General features: G+C 43.1%; 1 protein-coding gene across 2 annotated transcripts in view; it reads right to left on the reverse strand.

The window, feature by feature from the left end:
- LOC119210760 (A disintegrin and metalloproteinase with thrombospondin motifs 2-like) overlaps window positions 1-26,585 on the reverse strand; it is a 90,144-nt gene that overhangs the window by 8,899 nt on the left and 54,660 nt on the right. The window contains exons 4-13 of one of the 2 annotated variants that reach the window (XM_062560813.1): window positions 11,525-11,721; window positions 6,995-7,078; window positions 5,295-5,451; window positions 4,372-4,477; window positions 4,003-4,146; window positions 3,795-3,927; window positions 3,224-3,253; window positions 2,133-2,246; window positions 1,887-2,032; window positions 1,481-1,641 (exon numbers count right to left, since the gene is read on the reverse strand). In XM_062560813.1, coding sequence (XP_062416797.1) covers window positions 1,481-1,641; window positions 1,887-2,032; window positions 2,133-2,246; window positions 3,224-3,253; window positions 3,795-3,927; window positions 4,003-4,146; window positions 4,372-4,477; window positions 5,295-5,451; window positions 6,995-7,078; window positions 11,525-11,721 — 1,272 coding nt within the window. The remainder of the gene's footprint in view (window positions 1-1,480; window positions 1,642-1,886; window positions 2,033-2,132; window positions 2,247-3,223; window positions 3,254-3,794; window positions 3,928-4,002; window positions 4,147-4,371; window positions 4,478-5,294; window positions 5,452-6,994; window positions 7,079-11,524; window positions 11,722-26,585) is intronic. The other variant, XM_062560814.1, reaches the window with a different exon arrangement.

A 26,585-nucleotide genomic window follows, 5' to 3' on the forward strand; every position in this document is an offset into this window, starting at 1 on the left:
CACGCAAAAATGACCCAATTGGCACTTTTGTGATCCGTTTTGGGGGATTTCATCTTCACAAATAACGTGGGGGTTATTTGATATTTTTCTGAATGAGCAGTCCATGAGTCAGCGTGGCGCTTTGTCTCATTGTGTCTATTTGTGTGACTCATAATACTAATAATGACTCATTAAAACTACACGAGCCTCCAGAGACAAAACCTGGCAGCTTATCCCAGCGAGAAGGAAGACTCCACTTCATCACACATGGACATCATCCAGAGACCTTGTTTTATGGTGCTCTGACACTAATAAGCAGGTGGCAGACTGCTACTGTAAAATGAGAACATTTGGCAAAAAAGGACACTTTTCTCACTCTGAACCGGGTTGAGTAGCAGAACTGCAGCAGTACAATACATCCTCATCTTAGTGATTCTCTACATTAGCTGCCAGCTCACCTTTCACCAAATACAAAATAACAAGCTTAAATCATGGGAGCCCTCTAACGTTTTCAAGAGGTCATTTTTGCACACCGCTCTATGAGGACGTATGTGATGAAACCATTGGGTGAATGGCACTAAACAGCCGATAGATTAGCCAAGCACACGCAGGGCGGCTTCACGCTTCACCTTTCTTTGTTCAAGAGTAAACGACGTCCGTGACTCGGTAAGAACCCGTCTGAACAAACAATTTCACCCTCTGAGCAGACGCACTCTGTTTTTCGGTATCTGAAATTCAGGAGATGACCGACCATGGATGGAATTCAATTTCACCTCCCTCTTCACTTTTCTTCTCTCCCCCCCCCCCCCCCCCCCTACACACACACACACACACACACACATCGGGGCTCGCCCACTAACACACACTCACGGAAAAGTAATTTGAGAAAGGCTGGCTGAAAAATCTGGCATTTAGGAATGATAAGAACGGAGAAAACAATTTAGCAGGGCTCCTTTGCATTGAGTGTGTGTCTCGTGACCTCCGATTACATGTTGAAACAGCTCAGCACTTTACTGTAGAGCTGCCCTTTATTGGGATGATAATTCAATACCGTACCAGAAAGGCCGTGACACCTCTACCTAGAGACAGGGTAGGTCACACGCACACTTTCAAACCTGCTCAATAATGAAAAGAGCTTCAGACATGGAAGTTTTGTCTGATTCATTGATGGAGAAAACAAAGTAGGGAGAGAGGTTCAAACAGTTCAACTGACATCATCACATGGGCTGAGAGAGACTTCAAAGAAGAGACTTCCTCAGAGAGGGCGTGGTTTTATGGGGGTGCAGTCGTGGCTTAAATCTGTACTCGGCAGGACAGCCAGATGTCAATGAGCAGAGAACCTTTACACAACCCTCTCAAACCCAACCACAGTCCACAACTATGTGTGCGTGTCCCCTTTTTGGGCTTCCATTGTGCATCATGACGTCGTTCCCCGGCCTTTCCGTGCGTATTCTTCTGAGGACCCTTCTTCCCCCCCCATGGGTGCAGGGTGTGTACTCACGGTCCGTGTGTTCATAAGGCAACCAGTGCTGCATGTTGCTGGGGTCCCCAACGAGGCATTGCTCCTCTCGCAGGTCACTGTAGATATCCTCGCACTCGTTGACGTTGCACATCTGGAACTGTTGTGATGCCCCCATGCAGCTTCGGCCCCCGTTGGCTGGCCTGAGAGGATTTCGGGGCCACGGGGTGATTATCGTTCAAAGCTTGGTCGAGGAAATATACATTCAACAAATCCTCTTCATCTTGTGTTTAATAGAGCAAACGGTGTTAGCTTCGGGAATCAAATATATAATATATAAATAATATAAACGAGCAATAAGTTATGTCGAGGAATGCCTTCTAAAGCAGTTTTACAGCGTAAGCTGAATTTAGCACGATTAAATAAAGAAGGGAACAGGGTTTCGTACCTTGGATTGTCACAGTCACGCGTGCGAAACTGCACTCCTCCACCGCAGGTGCTGGAGCACTGGCCGAACTCGCTCCACCTACCCCAGTTCCCATCTTGTTTTATGATGTCAGGTGTCAACCAGATGCAGTGACCTTTAAAGCAGTGCTGGACAACACAAGAAACCATGTTGCTATTTGGATATACTGCAATATCAAATAAGTGGTTTTCAGCAGAATGCATGTTAATTAAATTAGCGCATCGATACCTTTCCATTCCCACACATGGTGCCATCAATAGGAGGTCCTTTCTTGGTCTTGCAGAAGAATGGATTGTCTGGGTGGCTGCACCACAACTGCTTACATGGGTCAAACGTGCGATACTGCAGGGTACAGAGAGAGGCTCTATCTTACAACCAAAAGCCCTTCCACACAGCACCCACACTGCGTCAGTCTGGCCTTCAATAATACAAGTCAACCATCATGAGAGAGCTGGAATGAGACTCAACACTGAAAATGAAAACAGAGATATACCACTACAACAGTATCATACCCGACAAGAACCACACCGACCCGGCACGGTGCCACTGAGACACACACAGCCATGCAAACTAAACCAAAGGATGATAGAGAGACTCAGCCCGTGGTTTAATTTGGTCACAAGGGAGGTCAGAGGGCGAAAGGTTGAAAGGCCAAAGGTGAGGTGTCATTGACCTCTAGAAGCAGACACAGATCAAGGACCGAATTCTCCTCCTTTTCTGATACCACTGACGAGAATACCACCAAACTGTCCCGTAGTCCGGTGTGGGAGAGGCCCTTCCCCCTACTGGCTTTCACACCACCATGACCCCCAGGGACCTTTGCAGGTCAGAGTAAATCACAGGTTCGACTGTGGTAGGTAACAACGAATGACATCAGACTGGAGGATCCTAAAAGCTCGAGTTAAACATGGAAAAGCAGCCTCTTCTGGCTCAGCCCTTTACCCCTTTGCATGGGAAAGACATCTTCCCAACCTCTTTCACTCGTTTATAGTCTTCAGTGTTCCAGTATAATGAGGCTTCTGTGCATTAACACTGCAGGACAGCAGTCAGTATGGTGCGCATCAGCTGTTGAGCTGCACCATAGTCACTGTACCAGTATATTTTAAGGATTTTTACTGTGTCTGGAAATAAGCATTTTAGAATCCTGCAGACTAACATCCAAAAATGACGATGAGCAGAACAGAGAAACAAAGTACAGTAAAAACGAAACGTAAGGAGCAACATTACAAAAAATTACGTTTTCTGAGGACGAATACAAAAATAAAATCTGAGAGAACAAATGACGGGCCACATGTCTTCGGGGGGTGGGGTTACCTTACCTGCGTTCCTGACTGGCCCGCCTTTTGTAGCTGAGGGGAATGGGTTTGACAAGAGAATAGAGGGTAATCTAGCAATGTATGCAAAGCCCGTGAATAAACCCTTTGTCAATCAATCCGCAGTGGGCCACAGTGGCTTCACAGCCAAAGAGTGAGGGAGGGGGGCAAGGGGGAGGTTAGATGCCCGCTGAGATGCTGAAGATCAGTTCTTGGTTTGTGAAAGGCTCGTGTAAAAGCCCTAAAGTGTTGTGTTAGAATACATTTACATATTTTAATCGTTTAAACATTAACATCAGAAAAAAGAAATGGCTATAAAAACAATTACCTGCTTTTAAGCAAGATGCCAATCCCACCAGTGGCCGGGAGAGGAAAGCACAGGACATCAGAAGAATGTGAAAAGCTGTGTACGTCTGACTCTCATTGCGATGGAGATCAGAGATAGACGATGAATTGGATTTTCCACATTCAAATAAGTCAATTCAAAGTTAGTCTAGCCCGATCCTCTCAAACGATGAAGTGACTGTTGTAGAGGCTGCGTTATTCAGTTAGTAGTGAGTGACTGTAGGTCTCTTACCGCGGTGCACATCGTGTAGCCAACACCAAAGTCAAAGCGACACTGTTCATTCATGGAGTAGTGCAAACCAGGAAGCTGAGGCAGAGACGGCCAGTTGTGGTCAAAGGGGTCGTCACGGAGACACTCATAAGACCTGCAAGAGAGTGTTATCATTATCTCCTGTGTAGTATGGGGGGTGAATTAGCCTCTGTGTGTCTGGGTGTCTCACTGAAGGTAGCGTCCCAGCTCTTGCATGCTACATCTGGACCAATGAAAACGGTGGAAGGCAGCTTGCACCAGCGGAGCCATGATGCTGCCCATGTGCACCTCGTCTCCACAGCTGTTCCCTTGGCCATCGTGCTCCATCCCCAGCCTGCACAGCCAGAGAGAGAGAGAGAGAGAGAGAGAGAGAGAGCAAGATGAAACCATGGGGACAGGCTGTGGGAGGGGAAGAACAAAGTGAGGGCCATTCTCCCATCAGACACTGACTGAGGTAACCAATGGATCGACGTTATAATAAATCAATATTGTCACATAAGTGACTGCTTTGTTGTCGTTTGCTGTACCGTGAAGACTTAATCATGGCGAATGCACTTACACATGTCCGGTCTCGTGTGCCACCACAAAGGCAGAGGAGAAACCATCTTCATGGTTCAAAGTGCAGCTCCTCACCGGGTGGCACATGCCAGTCACGGGGGCGTAACCTATGCAACCAGGAAGAGAGACCCACACCTCAACATTTGGAGACTTATTATGTCGCACTAAAAGCTTTGTGGGGCTTCACAACATTTTTTTGTTGTGAAAAGTGGAATTTTTTTGTGTGTATTTACAACAATGAATTTGACACAACATGCATATTAAAATAAGGAAGATAGATATATCTTCCAAACACAACAAAAAACACACATCTGTAAAAGCTGAAAACATTGTGAAATGATATATATTTTTCAAGTTAAGTTATATTGTCTAATTATTCCTTTAGTATTCATTTTCTAGGATTTAATAATATTCAAACAATGACTGAAGTCAGTCTCTCATCTAGTGAAATCTGCTTTAATGACATGCATTGAAGTGACCTCTGGGATTTAATCGATTTAACTATAAATCACTTTTCTTTTACCTTTAGTCCTGTGGCTTTAAATATGTGCATAACATATACTACCTATAGATATTCAAACCCACAGACAGATGTGTGTAGGTTAGTGTTTCTAATCCTTCCCCCCCTCCTTGTCTGTCCTGTTTTTAATTGTGGAACTGTGGCCGGCCCTGCGCTGCCTATCGATTTTTTGCTGCTGAAGGCTGAGGCCAAGGGCAGCTGAAGGGCTTGTGGAGAGCTAGGCCACTGCCTTTAGAGGCCCGTCCCCTGGGGTCGCCTGTTCGCCTGCACTCTGCTGCACGGAAAACCACCGAACCCACCGAGCACTATGCAGCTCCTCCAGGCAGCAGCCTGTGTGTGAGTTCAAAGTGCTCATGTTGTTCTGATGTATGTGCTAAATGTTAATCAGTGAGGGTGTACAATACCCTGCATGCCCGTGGGGCCAAATTCCTGGCGTGTGAGGAAAATGGCGTGATCATGATGCTCCGTGTCCCCCGTGTCCTGCTTCTGCTGCAGGAAGGCCCAGCGACACACGTTCTCCAGACTTTGAGATGGGTTCCCCAGTTTAATCAGACTCGTGGACTAGAATGAGAGGGAAAAGGGAAAAGAGAAAAGAGGGGGAAAATTTACCAAGAACTAAACTGGCTTCTTGTTTCTGCTCCGGTACGATAACACTTAATTCAGCCCAGTAGGGGGCAGTGTCACAATGTTATATGGCGTCAGCACATCTTGCAAATTGCTGAGGTGTACAACACGCACTCACTCCAAGGGATCCACGGCACACAATAATGCTCCTGTAAGCTTGATCATTACAATAATGAATAAGAAACTGAACACAGAGCTGCCTGTTAATGAGTCATGCACTAATAGTCCAAAACATGTCCAATTACACAACATTTACTTATGATTCAACGAATCATAAGTAAATGAAAGTAAATGAACAATAACGACGCCCACACAAACTCCCAGAAACCAGAAATCACGTCTATTGACCATCACTTCTTATTCTCATTAGAATCTCTGCCCCCCCCCCCGTTCTACATTCTGCTGTCTTTCGTTTTCGGCTTCCTTTTTGACTCTTTCTGCATTTCCTGCCAGCTTTCACACACTCAACGCACAGCTGACCTCAAACAGGGAGTGTGTGTATTGGGCTGCAGAGAAGACATATGGCCTGCCGCTGCACAGACACCCCTTAGACACAGTAGGGTCGTGTGTGTGTGCGCTTCATGTTCATCAGGTGTTTGTGTGTGTTTTTTGTTTAAAGATGAATTTGGAATGGTGTTTTGTGTGCACTTGTTGCGTTCAAGTGTGTGTGTGTGTGTGTGTGCGTGCGCGCCTGCATTCAGGGTCAGATAGACAATCTGCGGGCTGTCTAGGTGCAGCTCTGTTGCCACGGTAATTGGGGATGATGGACAGCCAGAGCTTTGGCTGAAGCTGCGTAGGGGCTGGTCCAGAATGACCAATGTAGGAGAGTGTGTGTGCGTGTGTGTGTGCGTGTGTGTGTGTGTGCGTGTTTCGCAGGCTCCACTGGGACTTGAGACATTGTAGAGAGAGGAAGAGATAAGGCTAGAGCAGCATAAGTGTATCACAGAGCACCTATCCAGCAATAAAATCCCTTCTGTGGGGTAATCCCAGCCCTTCTCCTTTGTATCTGTATCTGTTCCCTCTCTTCCACCCCGCTCTCTTCTTCCCTTTGGCAGGAAGATAGAGTTACAGTCAAGAAGAAAAGGATGCTACCCTGTTTATGAATGAGGGAGGGCTATCATTGATTGTTTATCTTTGCCTGGACTTCCCATGATTCCGTGCAGCAGCATATTGGGAGGAAGGCTGATTGCATAACGGCAGAGTCTCTGTGTGCTTCAGTGCTGAACTGTGAAGGCGTGCGACTTGAAAACAGTCCCCTGGGATGCTGCATGCTTTTAGTTCCTCTTTTGCTCAGTCCACTGGAATAACAGGCTACGGGCATCAGTGTCTGCTGATGAATGTGTGCGTGTGTGTGCGACTAGGCTTTGCTTTCTGTAGGTATGTGAAGCTATTGTAGCAGAATGCTAGTATACGAGAGACAAGGCGTCCACTTTATAAGAGCTGCATCACAGGGAAAGTTTGGCTAGAACTCGGGTCTCACCTTGCCATTGCACAGCATGATAATCCTCACCAGCACCACATTGATCTTTGCTCCCAAAGACTGGTCGTGGTAGATCTCATTCACCTTGAGGCACACAGAAAAGCACAACATTAATCCACCAATTCATGCTTATCCAAATTAACAAATGTTAGTTAGCAGCTCATGAGTTATTTATAGTGTTCATAATAATCCATCAATTCTTTGAATTTAAAGTCAAAGCTTATATGTGGCCAGTAGTACAATTCATAAACCTGTTGCAGAAATCTGAGTAAAGAAAGTCATCAGCAACAGAGTGAGAGAGAAAGGCCCCAAAGAGAGAAAAGGAAGTTTTGGAAAAGGGCAATGAACTCTGTTTCCCACGAGCACAGATGGAGAGGAGATGAAGGAGGAAAGATGCAAAGGAAGGAAGGAGCCTATTGCAAGGAAACCAAGTGATGTGTGACGAGGGAGATGCAAAGAGCATTATTCTGGCAAAACACACACAAGGAAGGAAGACAAGTGAGACAGAGGGGTGTACTGGCGCTGGAGTTGAGGCCTGCTGTCCTCAGTGGCTGTGAGCAGTGCCTAATGAGGCAGAGGGATGTAAAACAGACAGCCGTAATGAGAAGGCTGATGTATAGCTGTGGAGGAAGAGGAACACACAGATGTAGAGGGACGAAGAACCAAATCGCAGAGACACGCAGGCGGCGAGGGGAAGGTAGAGAGTTGAGGAAGGCTACGAATAGAAAGAGAGCGGCGAGGGAGCAGGCAGCCGGGGGGGCGGGGGGGGGGGGGGAGGAGACACAGCTTAGGGGGGACGGGAGAGGATGCAAACAAGTGTAGTGAAGAGCAGCTCATTTGGAAAATTCCAGTGGAGCGATCCTTCATTTGGCAACTAAAGTCGCCTGGAATACGCTTCTTTGACGACATCAGCACATCAACGCGGTTGTAACGAGGCAATGTCTGATAAAGTGACACATCGCACACTCTCTGAACACGCGTGCATCGTTCTTGGTGCCTAGAAATGGACGCCAACATTTTAGTTGATTGCGCGGCCTCTGTGCTTTTTCCGTGTGGAAAGGGGCGGGGCTTAGGAACATCTGTGTGGTATATTGTCTACTAGTTAACCCTCTGAAATGTAAAGTTTACTGTTCCCAGCATAATATGATGATTTGGTAGCCTGTGATCAGCTTTTTGACCTTTGACTGTGAATAGAAGCGAGTGTTAGTTGAGTAATGTTTGTAATCATCACACAGCCACATTAAAAGAGGTTCTGCAGCAGATTCTGGGGTCGCCTCTCCGTCAAGCTCGCAAGAGACAGAATGAAATATAAATGGATAAAGGGTTTACATGAGAATAATTTGATCTAAAACATAAATAAATGCATTTGTACATTTACATGTTGTTTAATGATGTAAACTCATCATGCAAAGTGACTTTTGCTTTAATATGCATTGAAAACACCCTCAGCTGCCGATGAGACAGAACTGAGTCATCAAATAAAATTTGGCTAGAGTGTTACATAAATTAGAAAAGACTTTTTCTTTATCTGTCTGTCAACACACTTGGGAATATTGAAATCATTTGGACCCAGAAATGCGAGTTCCCATCCGACAGGGCTCCATCCAGCTAGCAAGGTGTCTATTATTACCTGGACGACCTCTCCTTTCCCATCCCCAGAAATGATGGCTATCACATGCTGGTGTAGTGAATACACCTCAGTGTGCAGCTATGCATCATGTAAATGATAGCAAAGACCATTCATATCCATGCAAAGTGTGATTAGCACACAGCAGCACCTCTCTAAAGGTCTCTGTTAATGGCTGACGGAGAGGAGACAGACAGACCACTGTTAGCCACTAACTCACAGCATGAGGACTGCACAACGGCCTCCTCCTGGCATTTGGCACACATCATATTTTTACAGGATTTACCACAACAATGTCTGTGCAGCACTCGTGTTTTCTTATCAGCCCACTTTGTCACTCCTGGCCAGTCAAATCAATGCACATTTCTACTGTACCTGAAGATGAATTTTCCCTTCACCTTGCTGTTTTTGTTAGGTTTTCCTAACTGTTTTTTATTAATTCACTTCTTGGTGTGCGTCGCCTCGTCCTCTCTGCCTCTCAGTCTCTTGAGAACGACAATAAATGTCTTCTCTTTCAGGTACGTCTTTGTCTGCTCTGTTTGTGTCCCCCTCCCCATCCGCATCGCTCACAGTGTACGCCATGCGACCCGTCTCTGGTCTTAAGAGGGAGGCAAACACATGGGAAAGGAGTGGAAGCCGAATCACCAGTACACACATTCACCTCGTCCAACACATCAACACACACAAACACACTTTGACACTCGGGCTGAACTTCGCAGACGGGATTTAGTGGTTTTACTGCGGGGGCGCTTTGATGTCCTGCAGACAGCGGCGCGCCCGCCAACACACACACACACACACACACACACACACACACACGCACACACACACGCACACACACACACACACGCACACACACGCGCACACACACGTGCACACACACACACGCACACACAGAAATGGTTGACCCGTCCCTCAATCTGTCCTTGATTCAAACAGACAGAGAGTAAGGGGTATGTCTGGCGAGTAATTACAAAACACAATAGATGAAAATGAGCTTCAGGAATCAACGCGAGCATTGTTGTTTTTATTGAATAACCTTTCGTACTCAAACACAAGTGCTTCATTTATCCTTTAAAGGGTGCCTGTACGACTGGGAAACAGCTGCTGCAACAAAAGACCCTATGTGCTGAACACCTAAACACGCATACAGATGAGTTTATTCCAGTTTGGGATTTAACGAGAGAAGAACAGGTGGAAGGAGGAAAAGTGAGAAGAAATCATGATAGCAATTAGACGCCTTTACAATGTCAGAACAGTGGCCTTACTTTGGGTTACAATCACACAATAAAGCTGCAAACCTTTGAGGCCCTTTAGAGGACAGATGAATGGCTGCCTTAAACCACATAGCTTTTATACCTTGGATGTGTTACCACAACCCACCCAAGTGTCGATGCAGAATGGCTCAGTGTGGAGAAGGAAAGAAAGAAAGCAGAGACACAGCAGAGCCGGCCTGAAGTGAGCAGAGTCTACTTTGGAGAAGAAAGACACCCAGATGCCACACGTGGGAGGCAGCCCTTATTTATTTATTTCTGTTTATCTGGCTGTCAGTAATTTATTCTGGATTCGCTGTTAACACTCCGTCTCCCACCGTCTCCCCGGCTCTTCCCCTCACATGAGAGGGGGGCTGCGCGTTCTCCTCACCTATATTGTGAAATATCTTTTAGGTATCAAATGTCTAAAAGGGGAGGCGGAGAGCCCTTGTTCTTCCTCCAGCGCTGAGTGAGACAAAGAGGTGTGCTAGGCTTTGTCGCTGTGTGCCTGCAGCTGCTTAACAGGGGGAGATTGGTTCCTCGCTCAGTGGGTCGCAACACGAGAAGCAAACAGGGGCCCACAAACAAGGATGAGCGCGCAAACAGCACCTCACCGCACGGTTCATTTGCAAAGATTAAAGTCTGCACACACACACACACACACACGCACACACACACACACACACCTGGGAGTTTAGGTGCTTGGCTAAGTTTTGCAGCGGCCTGGAGCATACTGCCCACTGTTTCTGCATCTCTCCACACACACACACGCACACACACACACACACACACACACACACACGCACACACACACACACACACACACACGCACACACACACACACACACACACTCGCACACACACACACACACACTAGATGAATGATGACATGACACAAAGCCTGATGAAATGATATGTAGGAAACCCTTCAGAGCACAGGGCTCACCTAACACACACACACACACACACACACACACACACACTCAAACAAATGAAATCTCATCACATTCAGATAGAGAAGAAAGGATTACCCCTGGCTGATTGCTGGATGAGAACATGTCGGAAGGGAATTGAATCCTCATTCGGTTGCTGTGTGTCTGTGTGTGTCTGTGTGTGTGTGTGTGTGTGTGTGTGTGTGTGTGTGTGTGTGTGTGTGTGTGTGTGTGTTACCCTCTATCTTTGACCTCACTGTGACTTACTTCCCATTCAAATCAAATGGAAGTTTTCCCATTTACTGGTTTTATTTTTTCACATCTTTGGGCATTCCTAATGATGGATGGACATGAAGATGAATTCATACATTTGTGTGCTGGCGTGCCGCAGGCTTCATGTTTAGCTGAGGAAGAAATATTCAGATATAAGGTCTTATGTAAGGTAATATTAGCCTGAAAGTAATAGTCCTTCATTATATGATATTTTGGATGTCAATAGGTGTGTGTTACACAGTCAGAGTCATTATAATTGTACAGAAGTGAAAAGGATAAATTAGCTGGAGTACCAAAAGAGGGAAGTATGAACAGTACTTGGGTAGATTAGTTAAGACTCCACCACCTACTTGAGCTCTAAAATAACCTTTAATGTCAGAAATGAACATGCTTGATTATTTGAAAGCCTTCTCAAACTGTTTGTGTTTGTGCCTCCAACACTTACAATGTTCATGAGTGTGAGCAGGTACTTTTGGACGTGCTCCTTCCCGTGAAACTGGACCACCGAGTCGTCGACGCCGAGCAGCACCTCGATGTTGTAGGCGCGGTCCAGGCTCTGTCTGCGCATGCGCCCGGCTCGCGTGTGGTTGATGCTCTGCTCCACGCCGCGGTACAGAGACTCCAGGTCCATCAGGTCAGCACCTGCAGTGTCGGCAAATTACAGGCTCATTTCATTCATACAACACCGGACAGATTGATGCACAAACCTCAAAGATCCTGAGACAACACCAAACTAATTCCATGAGGTTATCTCATAGGACGCCGTGCTTCAATAACATAAGAAAGTCGATCTGTGGAACACTGCAATCAGCCAGAAACTTCTAGATCAAGAGAAGAGAGAAATCTTAATCTAAGGCCACTTTTTAGACTGTGACCCAAAATTGGACCAAACGACCCACCGAGGGAACCCAACAATGAGTGCAGTGCATCTTGGTTCTTCAGTAACTTCTTTGTCTGCTTCCTCTCAAAGACGTTGCCATGCTGTTGCACTTTTAGATTTAGATTTAGACTGAAACTGGAAGAACAACAATGCTTCTGATTTCCACTGAACATCAACTTCTAAATGAGAGCATAAACGCTGACACGAGTATTTCTGGAAACCAGCATGCTGCATATGGCGTCTTAGTTATTGCTCCAGGGCGCATGTGGGTCAACCCACTGTTGTGACCATCGCACACTGAAACCACAGAAGAAATCCGATCCGAGCGACAGATCCGATTTGAGCCCTCAAGCTTTGCAGCGCGAACAAAGACTTACAGTCTCTGTGGATCTGAACAAAGCACATTCAGCAAGAAAAAATCACAACTAAACTTCTAAATTTGCCCAAACTAAATGCTGTGATTGTGTATCGCCTTTTCTTGTCACAGGTGACAGAATGGAGCGCGCGTGTCACTCGTAACCGGGGGTAACGGTGTGTCTATCCTCCACAGATTCTCTCCTAATCAACCAAATATTTCTGATCCCATCCAAATCAAAGCAGCAGATGGTGCTTGCTAAACACATGGATTAAGACAGCTCCCCCACACAAGGGGTGCCCACCCTGCTCCTCTCTTGGCTCGCTGCATGCTGGAGAGAAATAAAAACCCGAGGAACTCAATTTGAAGTTGTTCCATCGGAGAAGTTTTGTTCAGATCACAAATCCCTCTCGCCTACACAGGTATGCCGTACAATGTGTTTTGACGTTTGGGAATCATAAGATAATCTGTGAATAAAGTTTAAAGGCCTAGTACCACCACACCCCCCTTCCCCACATAGCGTCAGAGTCAGAGGATAAATGTTGCTGTCTCGGGGCCGAAGGCCGTCCTTTTCTCACTCGGCCTCTCCGTTTTATTCTGCTGGTATGTAGACGCCGGCATGGCCTTCCTCACATAGAAGTCATGTGAGACCTAGTCATGTGGTCTTGAACATGTATTCTCATTGCATCAAGCAAAGTAACCCCCTCCCTGACTGCAGCCTAGAGCAGCGTGTTTAAGTGTCGATGCGAGTCCTTTAGTGTGAGTACCGTGTGGACATACATGTCCAACTCTTTAACTTATTTGTGGACGAGCAGCATTAGACGTGCTGTTTGTAACCGCGCGGCTCTATTTGGAGGTGCGAGTAGATTTAACACGTGGCATCATGGGACAGCTGGAGCTCTGGTGTTTTTACAAGTTAGAAAAAGATGCAAGTGGAAGCCAAAGAAAAGATGAGGGGAAAGGAAGAGAGATTTGCCACCTTGTCTCCCAATCAGGAAGGGGCATCCCACTTGTCCACTCCCTTTTATGCAACGTTGCCAAGGCAACAAGCTCATGGGTAAAACAACGACCGCGTGGATGAGAGTCGCTTGTGGAGGGAATCTGGAAGTCTGAATATGATCCCACATTCCAGTGAATAACACAATACCCACACATAGCGAGTGAGCAGGTAGGAGTTGATTAATAGAGAGAAAGACGAGACACACACACACACACACACACATAGAAAGTTAACGTTTATTTCCAAGGGAACGGGTTTTAAGGCTGCGAACTTCACAACAGGCCCTGGCTCTTGTTAGCTATAACTGCCTTTAACGAGCCTGATGTCATAACCACACCATCTGCTTTCAAAGACGGCTCCAGATATTTTTACCTTTTGCTTATGTAATCTGAAAAAAAAAGAAAATCACAGAAAAAAAACATGGTCGTGTTCTCCCATTTATTCTCAAAATGGGAGTTCCTAGGAAACTGCGTATAGAAAAACTCAAAAACAAGTGACTGAACTAAAAGAAGTGCTTGACCAGGTGACCTGATATAACTACTTCAAACTCAGTTTGCATCCCACTTGCTGGAAAACCCTATTTTTCTCTAGCTTCAGCTGCTTTTTTATAAGATGCAAGAGAGATTGAGGGAGGCGGTGATGGAGGTGAGAGGTAGAACTGAGGGGTGTGATGGATATGAGCGAGAGAGATGAGACGAGGCCAGAAGGACTCCAGCGTTGATCCTGTAGAACAGTGTGACTGCGCCTTGTTTCTCACAGCAAACGCTCACATTAGCCGGGGACATCTAAGTGCTTTGGCTCTCACCCTACAGACCGTGTTCATTTTGTCTTTCCTCAGTCCCAAACCTCGTCTCCCCCGCACACGCACCCACATGTCTCTACCTGAACCATCCACATCCTGTCCCGCCCACCCCCTCTCAGACCTCATTTGCATTTTTACTCCACTTGTATCTCTACTGTACTATATGTACCCCATCAACCTCACATGGAAACATGCCTCCCTACATGCAAACACACACAGCACCCCCCCCCCCCCTCTAAGTATTCTCATTCAGGTGGGGTGCAGAGTGTGGCCTTATTAGGAGACAAAGGTTCTTTGTCTTTCAACCTTTGCAAAATGTCAAGAATGTCTGTTTGCCCGCTGAATACCAGGTGGGGGAGTCAGGTGTGGCACATCACTCTATGAGGTCTGGTCTCCTCTGATCAGCATCACAGTGCGTGTTTGTGTGTCTACAAACAAACCTCCATTTTCATTCATTTACATGTTACAGTTTGTTGGTTTGCTCCTCAAACACAACAAAATAACGTGACATAAAGCCTTGTAGAGGGTATATTGAAGCAATAAGAGAGGGGTGTTTTTAGGCCGGACCCGTAGCGAACTACCGTGTAACCCAATTCTATCGATTCCTTGTTGCAACCCTAATCTCAACCAATCAGAAGGCTGGATTTCATATACCCGTATTATAATATGTCTTCTACAGCAATACCCAATTGACTGGAAAAAAAGAAAAGAATAAACGGCATAAACAGACAGCTTATTTATGGCGTGTGGTGGATATATATATATATATATATATATATATATATATATATATATACTATGGCCTTCTGAAGCTGGACATTATGTCAAACAAACCCCTCAGACTTTTACACTCTCACAGTTTATGGTAAAGTCTTGCCGGGCACTTAGGTAAACATAATCAAGAGAATAAAGCTGATGTTAATTTGGGTGATTAAGTGTGGTTAGGGCTGCTGAATTGAAAAGATTATGCGATATAATCTCTATTTGCAATGGACTAGTTATAGTCCAGGGGATCTGATGTGATTCAGGATATAATAATAATTATATTCACAGACATCACAAATATTTTAAAACATAACATTTATAAATAACACACCCTCAATGACATTGTGACCAGTAAAGAGGTGGTAAAAAGAGAAGAAAAGAAAGAATATACAAGTGTTTCCCCCTAGGTTTACAACTTCAAGGTGGGGGGTCGGGTTGATGGTTTGACCAGTCTGTGATGCTCAGACACCATGTGTGTATCAAGTGGGTCCTTTCTGTAGGACCAACAGGGAGAATCTATGAATGTGTTTATGCCGTCTAGGTATCCGACAGAACATTCCTAAACCAAAAGAAAACGGAAATAATGTGTGTACTGTATGTATTAATTATTGGAATGTATGTACTGTATCTATAAATTATTGGAATGTATGTAGTGTATCTATTCATTATTGGAATGTATGTAGTGTATGTATTAATTATTGGAATGTATATAGTGTATCTATTCATTATTGGAATGTATATAGTGTATCTATTATTATTGGAATGTATGTAGTGTATGTATTAATTATTGGAATGTATATAGTGTATCTATTCATTATTGGAATGTATGTAGTGTATCTATTCATTATTGGAATGTATATAGTGTATCTATTATTATTGGAATGTATGTAGTGTATGTATTAATTATTGGAATGTATATAGTGTATCTATTCATTATTGGAATGTATGTAGTGTATCTATTCATTATTGGAATGTATGTAGTGTATGTATTAATTATTGGAATGTATGTAGTGTATGTATTAATTATTGGAATGTATGTAGTGTATGTATTAATTATTGGAATGTATGTAGTGTATGTATTAATTATTGGAATGTATGTAGTGTATGTATTAATTATTGGAATGTATGTAGTGTATGTATTAATTATTGGAATGTATGTAGTGTATCTATTAATTATTGGAATGTATGTAGTGTATCTATTAATTATTGGAATGTATGTACTGTATCTATTCATTATTGGAATGTATGTAGTGTATCTATTCATCATTGGAATGTATGTACTGTATGTATTCATTATTGGAATGTATGTAGTGTATCTATTCATTATTGGAATGTATGTAGTGTATGTATTAATTATTGGAATGTATGTAGTGTATCTATTCATTATTGGAATGTATGTAGTGTATCTATTCGTTATTGGAATGTATGTAGTGTATGTATTAATTATTGGAATGTATGTAGTGTATCTATTAATTATTGGAATGTATGTAGTGTATCTATTAATTATTGGAATGTATGTACTGTATCTATTCATTATTGGAATGTATGTAGTGTATCTATTCATCATTGGAATGTATGTACTGTATGTATTCATTATTGGAATGTATGTAGTGTATCTATTCATTATTGGAATGTATGTAGTGTATGTATTAATTATTGGAATGTATGTAGTGTATCTATTCATTATTGGAATGTATGTAGTGTATGTATTAATTATTGGAATGTATGTAGTGTATCTATTCATTATTGGAATGTATGTAGTGTATCTATTCATTATTGGAATCTATGTAGTGTTTCTATTCATTATTGGAATGTATGTAGTGTATCTATTCATTATTGGAATGTATGTAGTGTATGTATTAAATATTGGAATGTATGTAGTGTATCTATTAATTATTGGAATGTATGTAGTGTATCTATTAATTATTGGAATGTATGTAGTGTATCTATTAATTATTGGAATGTATGTAGTGTATCTATTCATCATTGGAATGTATGTAGTGTATGTATTAAATATTGGAATGTATGTAGTGTATCTATTAATTATTGGAATGTATGTAGTGTATCTATTCATTATTGGAATGTATGTACTGTATCTATTAATTATTGGAATGTATGTACTGTATCTATTCATCATTGGAATGTATGTAGTGTATCTATTAATTATTGGAATGTATGTACTGTATGTATTAATTATTGGAATGTATGTAGTGTATCTATTCATTATTGGAATGTATGTACTGTATCTATTAATTATTGGAATGTATGTAGTTTATCTATTAATTATTGGAATGTATGTACTGTATGTATTCATTATTGGAATGTATGTAGTGTATCTATTCGTTATTGGAATGTATGTAGTGTATCTATAAATTATTGGAATGTATGTACTGTATGTATTAATTATTGGAATGTATGTAGTGTATCTATTCATTATTGGAATGTATGTAGTGTATCTATTCGTTATTGGAATGTATGTAGTGTATCTATTCATTATTGGAATGTATGTAGTGTATCTATTCATTACTGGAATGTATGTAGTGTATGTATTAATTATTGGAATGTATGTAGTGTATCTATTAATTATTGGAATGTATGTACTGTATGTATTAATTATTGGAATGTATGTAGTGTATCTATTCATTATTGGAATGTATGTACTGTATCTATTAATTATTGGAATGTATGTACTGTATGTATTAATTATTGGAATGTATGTAGTGTATCTATTAATTATTGGAATGTATGTACTGTATGTATTAATTATTGGAATGTATGTAGTGTATCTATTCATCATTGGAATGTATGTAGTGTATCTATTCGTTATTGGAATGTATGTAGTGTATGTATTAATTATTGGAATGTATGTACTGTATGTATTAATTATTGGAATGTATGTACTGTATCTATTCATCATTGGAATGTATGTAGTGTATCTATTCGTTATTGGAATGTATGTAGTGTATCTATTCGTTATTGGAATGTATGTACTGTATGTATTAATTATTGGAATGTATTCACTGTATCTATTCATCATTGGAATGTATGTAGTGTATCTATTCATTATTGGAATGTATGTACTGTATCTATTCATCATTGGAATGTATGTAGTGTATCTATTCATTATTGGAATGTATGTAGTGTATCTATTCGTTATTGGAATGTATGTACTGTATCTATTCATCATTGGAATGTATGTAGTGTATCTATTCATTATTGGAATGTATGTAGTGTATCTATTCATTATTGGAATGTATGTACTGTATCTATTCATCATTGGAATGTATGTAGTGTATCTATTCATTATTGGAATGTATGTACTGTATGTATTAATTATTGGAATGTATGTACTGTATCTATTCATCATTGGAATGTATGTAGTGTATCTATTCGTTATTGGAATGTATGTAGTGTATGTATTAATTATTGGAATGTATGTACTGTATTTACTTGCTCAACAAGATCAGTCTTGTTGAGCAAGCGGGGGCCTCGGTTTGTTTCTACACTTTAGCTTGTCAGAGTTCTACTTGTCCCATCGTCACTGCCGTGGGGGCCTTTAAAAACGCAGACATATCGTGTATTTCTCGCCGCTCTCTCACGTCTCTGTGGGTGACACTAAGTCACAGATTTCCTTCACAATGATTACAAATGATTAGTTTCCCGGGGAATACTAGTCCTGTGCGTAAAGCTTTAAAGTAAATGCAGCACTATGTGTTGACGGGAGTGATGTAGGCTAAAGTTCCCCACTTTAAGAATAATTTTTTTTATATTTATTTTAACATATTTCTTATGAAGTTAATTGAGAAACTGGATGGTTTACTTTAGTTAAAGCCAAAAAGTGTGTCGCATTGACGTGACTTTGAGGGTGTCTGCGATTTGAATCTTTAATGTATTTTGAGCGGCACTGGGCCTGAACTCATTACTGCTGAAGTTCAAGCCTGTCCGTCCTCCTGCAGACACGGTCCTCCACACGTGTGAACTAATGTACTTACAGACAACTCTTCTCGTAGCTCAGGGCACGGACACTTTGTCTCCAGCGGTGACAGTTTTATGGGCTGTCAAGGTGACGAGTGGCTGGGACAGCAGCCCCGTTGATGCGGCTCCCAGCGTCTGAGCAGGTAGCGACATGCCGTCCCACACAATGTTCCCGTGCTCATCATCTCTATGCTGCCATATGACTTCTGTAAAGACTGCACAGTGTGAAATACATAGTGAACTACGCCTACCATATTTATACTGCCGTTAATTATTTAGATGGGCAATCAGCAATCTAATTTTACATGGACAGCTCCCTGAAGACCGTAATAATTATGCATACATCAAGGACTGAACTTTGCCATTTATTAATAACTGCTTTAGGTTAGGGCTGTTTATTTTTAACATTGCCGATGAGATGTTTTAAGAGGCGGAGACTCGACTGTGAGCGTCATGTCCAAAAGTTTCCAAATGTGTCAGCTGATGCATTCCATCTTTCTGTGGAGCAGGACCATCTTTGATATGGCACGAAGCAGCTTTCATGACCGGGGGGGGCGAGTGGGCCCCAAATCCACAGTGCTGCTCGCTTTGTCCGTGTGGATCTCAGGTGGCTCAGGAGACGAGGCCACCCTTTGCTCTCTGCTCTTACATAACTGTCAGAAACACACACACACGGCTGCTGGGGGAGACGTGGCGCTCCATCATTTCATAAGTTGAGTTGAGCCATTTCTTCCTCATAATGCAAAGCAGCCAATGGCACTCGTTGTCTCACATGAGCACAAACTGAGTGCTGATAGTCCTGCCAAGCTGCAAAAGAGCCTCGCTTCTTGTCACATCAATAATTACAGCAAAGGAGACCAGCACATGTAAACTACGCAAACATTTCTCAAAACACAATAATCCAATAATTGCCTGCCACCTCTCTCTCTTTGCCCTGCGGTGCTGGATGTAAACCCGAGAGCTTTAGTGTCCAATAAGACAGCAAAGCCAGCCTGATATAAGGCTTACTGCAGGTCTCATCCAGTCTGAAACGGACCTGCCTGCCCGTCCTCTCCTGCCTCAGAAAGCCAGACGTTTATAAAGGTCTCCCATCAAACCACACACACATAAAACCATAAAACACACAACTACCAATATGCAGACAAGGGTCGTTATTCCTCCACATCCCTTACTGTCATAACAAGCTCCACTGCCTGTCCACTTTAAGAAAACTATGGATCAATCTCACAGGGGAGCGGCGTGGGCGTCCAAACAGAGATGAAGAGAGGGAGGCTGACGGCGAGGTGCAAGGTCCGGCTCCCAGAGAACCTATAAATCTTCGGCAGAGACAGCTTCCCGCCGGCTTGAAGGGTTTGTGGCCCCCTTGCCACCTCTCTCCCCATCCCTGGCTCTGCCTGTCACCTCTCTCCTTCTGTCACCTCCTCCTCTAACCCTATACATCAGCCCTGTCTCCGGATGGATGTCCACATACAACTCATACGTTGGCAGTTAAACGTGACGCTCCCTCCATTTAGTTTTTAATCAACATAAAGAGGGCATGACTTTATATCCTAAGTACCTGCTGTTTACTGTCAGCATCCACCACCAAAGCACGCTGGATGGTTTTGTATCAGAACCTCTTGCTCTGGTGAATTTGCACAGGCGTTTGGACTCTTCAGTTAGTTTTTTGTTGTTGGTGCAAAAACAGAAGAGCAGTGACTTTACAGGCGGTTCAACAATAGTAAAAATACAAATTATATCAGGGGAGAAAAACTAAGGAAAACCAATTAAAGTTCAGAGCTTGACACATAACAAACCAAAACATAAAACATAAAGCACGTCCTCTTAAATATTCATAAAATAAAAGGACAGAGAGATCCTCGGTGAAAGCATTTTTTAAATGTACAAACTTTCCCGCCCTGCCGTCCTCTCTTGTGGTGACCTCATTTCTCCTCACGATGGCCAAAATAAATGTCCTCTTGTGGCTGTGAAGTACTCAAAGAACGGCCACCTGAGACACCCAAGACCACATTCGTATTATGACAGGCAGCCCAGCCAAACATCTGTTAACCTGAGCCCTGTAGGGATGAAGGGAGTGGAGATGGGGGGGGGGCGGAGGAGAGAGAGCGGTAGAGGACAAAAATAAAAGTGGAGGAAGAAAAAACACAAGACAAAAAAGAAGCCTTGATATGAAAGGAGAGAGTGTGGAGGGTTTGTGCTATAAACTCTGTTCTCAAGACCCATACGACGCTTGGTTCACGTTCTAGCAACATTTATAATTTGGGCGTTCCTCTTCTTTGCCGCTTCCTTAATCTCCTCCTTTATTCATTAAATGTACTTTTTCATATGCAGAAAGTCTATCCAAAGGTGTGAGACAATATGTATGCAAATGTCCTCCCCAACACAGCGGAGACCGAGCGAGCCTGACAAAGGGCGGCGGGATGAGGATTTATCTTCCAATATCACCTCATCATCATAACTGATAATGATGAACATGCGTGCCAGGCTGTAACGTGGTTATAGACCTTCTCCAACGCAGCAACACGAGAAGGGCAGTAGATTACCGCGATATTACTGCAAATTAAGGCGTTAATTACCCGCAGACCTGGACACGGGGAGGTGTATGAAAGAAAAGGGAAAACAAAGGGTTTCAACCTTAAAACAGCTCGTACACCGGGGGGAGATCTCACTGCCTGGTCGGCCCACCAGGCGCACAGACCATCGCTCGCCGTTCGAGCCAGACGGGGGGGGGGATTAATAAGGCACTACAGTGTATCGGTGTTACTAAATTGGCGGTGTTTCATAACTAAGTCTTTGGGAGCAGTTGTCCATTAGAAACAATTAAAAGAGTCATTCATCATTCCTCCAAAGTGCAGGGATCCCAGTGCTGAGGCCCGTTCACTGCAGCCATCACACGGTGTCCCTCCGTCCTCTGGAGGAGGAACACAAACACAAGGCCATGAAGCCAAATCCAAAAGACAAATACAGGACACAAACAACGGGGTTTAAAGTCAAAACACGCTTTGAGAATCGAGCAAACGAGTCAACTATCAGGCACTTGGCAACCGTCGCTACGGCATGCGTCTCCTCGACGTCAGACCCTTGTGATGATCTTTCTGTTGATTGACAGGAAGCATCCTGCATCATATCTTTACTGGAAAACTTTGTGTCCAGATGTCCAGATTATCGCTGCATTGTTGGTAACCAAGAGAGATGTGATCCTGATGCAAAGACACAATATGACTGCACAGCCAGCTTCCTCCAGCTCTCAGTGCTTCAGAGGGATTGTGATTGCACACGAAGAGGCTACAAGCCCCCGTCCCCCCCCCAGGCATATGGCTAATCAATGCAACCTCTTCCGTGCAATGGTAACTCGATACTTCAGAGGGGAGGGCTAGCAGCGGCCTCCCCTGTGTCTCTGTCCTAATGAAGCTCCCCGGTAATCAAATCACTGCACGCGCACACACACACACACACACACACACAGGCAATTGGCCAATAAGGACACAACCACCGGGGCTATTTGATGGGATCACGCCAAAGTTCTAAAAGTTGCTAATGAGTGATTTCTCTGCTTTCTGCTCTCCAGATGTTTACTTCATCAGTGATGATGTTTGACGCAGAGAGAACTGAGACAACTATAGATATGATTAGTGGATGGCATAACGTGAACTATAAAACACATTCTAATATGATAATCATGTTGATCCTTCTTTCAAAGGCAGTTGGCTGATTTTCTTGTTTCTTTGTCCTTTACATAACTACATAACTCATGTAGTTCATCCAGCACATCGTTGTGTTCCTGTGGGGAAAGTTAACACTCTGATAGCACGTCCCCCTAAAATATGTAACTTTATTTTTGCACAAATATCAAATTTATTCACAATGATTTGTAGGGAAGTGGAAAAATTAGGACAATTATAACAATTATATATTGTGGTCATAATGTAGGATATTTATTTATTGTTTTAATTTATCTTTAACAAAAACACAACTTCTACTCTGAAGGGAAGCTGTCTCTCAAGTTTTATCATCAGAGATGATGAAACAGGTTTTTGCCAATTCAGAATAAACAGGCCAAACATGAGCAGCGTCCAGGAAGCACTGCTCTCAAAGTACAAACTTACTCATATCACAAAACATTGGCATGAGCACAAGGAGAATTTAGAAATGAGGAAATACCCCTGGTCACGCATACTATTATAAAGAGGAAACAATGGCACGCATTTCACTATTAATAATACCGTATTTTTGCACTATAGGGCGCACCAGATTATAACACTGTCAATGAATGGTCTATTTTCAATCTATTTTCATACATAAAGGGCACCGCATTAAGTCCGTCAGTCGACCTCTTTTAAACGCGTTCACAATAACTCTCAACATTATTCAAACGTTAATAGACGTATTCACAATAACTACCAACCGTGTTCAGTTATAACACATAACACATATAATACAACACAATACACTCACTTTTTCAGTTTGTTCCTCGTCCACAAATCATTTTGGGGTCCATTTTGCGGCTTTGTAGTTTAAGAAAGTCGTACCAAAACATTTTGACTTAGCGCCGTGAGCACCTTGTACCACACAAAATCGCTTAGAGGTCAGTAATTGATCCATTTATAAGGTGCTTCGGATTATAAGGAGCACTGTTGCTTTTTAAGAAAATTAAAGGCTTTTAAGTGCGTCGTATAGTGCAAAAAATACGGTAATAACATAATGGCAGCACTACCCCTCTATGGAGTAATGACATGAATGTTCTTCTAGGCAGTGTCCACCATATTGAACTCAACATACAGTCTATTAAGTAAACACTTAAACCCTCCTTCCTTCAGAACCCAGCAGCTGAAGTGAAGTGTCTTTCCTCATTCTAACGGTCGGCAACTAGCATACTGATCCATGGAATTTGATTCTTAAAACTATTTATTTGGTCATGTGGGTTTTGAAAATGAAAAAATGGGTTTTTATTAGTAAACTATGATGAGCTATACATTTTGAGTTTCATTGGGATGAAACTCAAAACATCAAAATAATTCCATTTATAGCAACAATTCTCTCCATATTATCGGATACACCACTAAAGAATAACTAATTCAATAAAGAGAGGCTTATCATGAGGAATATTTTCCAGCCCCTGGCAGGAAGACCTGTCTTATTCTCCTCGCTCTGCAGAGCAAGTAATACTCGCTAATCCAAGAGACAGAGCGGGGGGGTGGGGGGGGGGAGAAAGAACGGCACTATGTACAATTTATAATTCTGTAGCGTTTCACACCCTTAGACCTCCGCGTCTTGGCCTGTGGGTGTGAGGAAGTGGACCCCCCCACGCCCGTCCCATGCAGCCTGATGTAATGAGATATACGCCGATATACACAGAGCAAAAGGAGGGGGGGGGAAGGGAGAGAAGAGGACCAGGTCAGATGTCTTTGTTTTTGTCCTCCTCCCCTCTCTGCTTAAAGCAGTAATACGTCTCCGTCCATCCTGTTGTGATGGAGGAGGTCTCACTACGCTGCCTCATAGTCCCTCTGCCCCTCTTCTATATGTGGACACACACACTCACACACACACACACACAAACAGACCACACACACTCTCATGGCCTCGGCCCCAGCGACACTGCTTAAATATTAATGACCAGGTTCCCTCTCATTAATAATAGCTGCAGCGCTGATTACTCTGTGAATACCACTGTGTGTGTGTGTGTGTGTACACATGTGGAAGTGTGCCTACTCACAATGTGTGAGCCAAGTATTTGTTTTGCCTGTCATTGGCATATTATACTGTGAATCGTTCCAAAAGGATTACAGACATCGCATTACGGAGGTAAATTGAATAACATTAAATTACATAACAGTGAGGATGTTAAAGGTTAATATTTGGTGATGAATCCAATGCCAGTTTGTGTCAGTGTGTGTTTGTCTGTGTGAGATAGAGCGGAGAGTGCAGAGTGTGTATGGTTATCAAGAGCAGACGTGCACACACACACACACACACACGTGCATGCATCGATATAAATATACAGAAACAAACACACAGGACTTTGAGCCATGCATGAGGCATTAAACTTAGTACTCACACGACCCACAAATCAACACACACACAGACACACACGTGCACACTGTGGCTGACAAAAAAGTTTTGTTGATATTTGTTACATAGCTGCAAATACTGATAAGTATATTGTTTCATTTGATAATTATTCTCTGTGCAAACCAGTTTGCCTTCACATGATGGGATGCATGTAAGAGTGTACATCTGATCTTCATCTGTGCCTCAGAACTCTGATTCCCCTGATGAATTACACTGAACTGCATTGAGACAAGAAGGGAACGGGAGGAGGAGAAAGCACCACAGCGAGAAAGGGTGAGGAAATATAATCAGTGTTTCTTCACATTGTTAAACAGTTAACTGGACTCAGTGTCCCTCAATCTTTCATTACGCAACTACACACAAAGCTCCATAATCCATGCAGCGCACACTTCATCCTGCTTTTGTCCTCCGAGTTCAGGCCGTCCTGACACGCAGCCCTCATTCACCCTCCAGACCCCCCCCCCCCCCTCCCCATCCCCCCCCTCTGGACCTGGCTGTCATTACTTGCGTTGCCTGGCGGATGGAAATCATCTTATTAGCGTTGAGCTAATGTCTGCTCTGGATTCCTGGGACACTCTGGCCGCTCCTATTTTAATTGGCTGACTATTAATATTTGACGTGTTTAAACACAGCACCTTTACCTTGGCCCCCTCTGACCCTGTGGCCGGCTGCTGGCTATGTCAGACGTGAATATAGATGGGGGAGAATCATTTCAGAGATCCACCACATTATGGCTTTGGATTTTGGGGGATTTAAGTTATGTTAAGTTTTATTTTAGTGAAATATTGATGGAAAATCAAAGGATTACATTAAAAATGGGCTAATCCTTTAAAAGCTTCATTCATCATGTTAACATACATGAATATGCTCATGAATATGTTAGACAGGGGAGTTATGTTTGGGGAAGTCAGTTGTCACATTGGCCAGATGAACACAACGTGATGACTCAGAACAATCAGACAGAGATGTGAGGAGGACATTCGGACTCCATGAACCCAACGAACTTTAAAGGAAGATATGGACTCACTGAGTACTAGCTGTCACATCTCAGGTGAGCATGTCTCCCCACTAACACACCCACACACACACCTGGCAGCCCGGGGGCTTCCTCCAGGACAGGACGGGTGATGGAGCCGAAGGAAGGAAGGAGTGGCATAAGGTAGGGGGGGGGGATATAAATAGACAAGAGAAAGAAAAGAGAAGAAATACGGCAACTGACTGACACAACTCATCTCAATCTAGAAGTTATCATTTAAGGACATATATAATATGTCATTGAAGGAATATTACAGGGCAGTTATGTGTCTTTTAGTCTGGATGGAGTTGAAAGCTTCCCATGAGCGCAGCTAAAGCAACACAACATGGTCAAACACAAGAAAGTACACATCCAAGACATCTTGTGAGAGGAACAGTCTGTGGTTCTGAATCATGGAGACTCCAGGGTTCTCCTGCAATCATCGGGTTCCCTGCTATTGTTTGGCCAACAAGGTTTAAGTTTGTCATTTAAGGAGAAATAGCTCGGGCTACGTGTGCAACGACTGAGTCGATTGTAAAGCTCAGCTGCAGCACTTTTACACACAAAGTGTTTTTTGGAGGACTACGTTCTCTATGAAAAGGTTTGTGAAAACAAGTAAACTGTTGGATGTTGAGTTGCATTGTG

The sequence above is a fragment of the Pungitius pungitius genome, chromosome 2 (genome assembly GCF_949316345.1).
Source record: "Pungitius pungitius chromosome 2, fPunPun2.1, whole genome shotgun sequence".
NCBI lineage: Eukaryota > Metazoa > Chordata > Actinopteri > Perciformes > Gasterosteidae > Pungitius > Pungitius pungitius.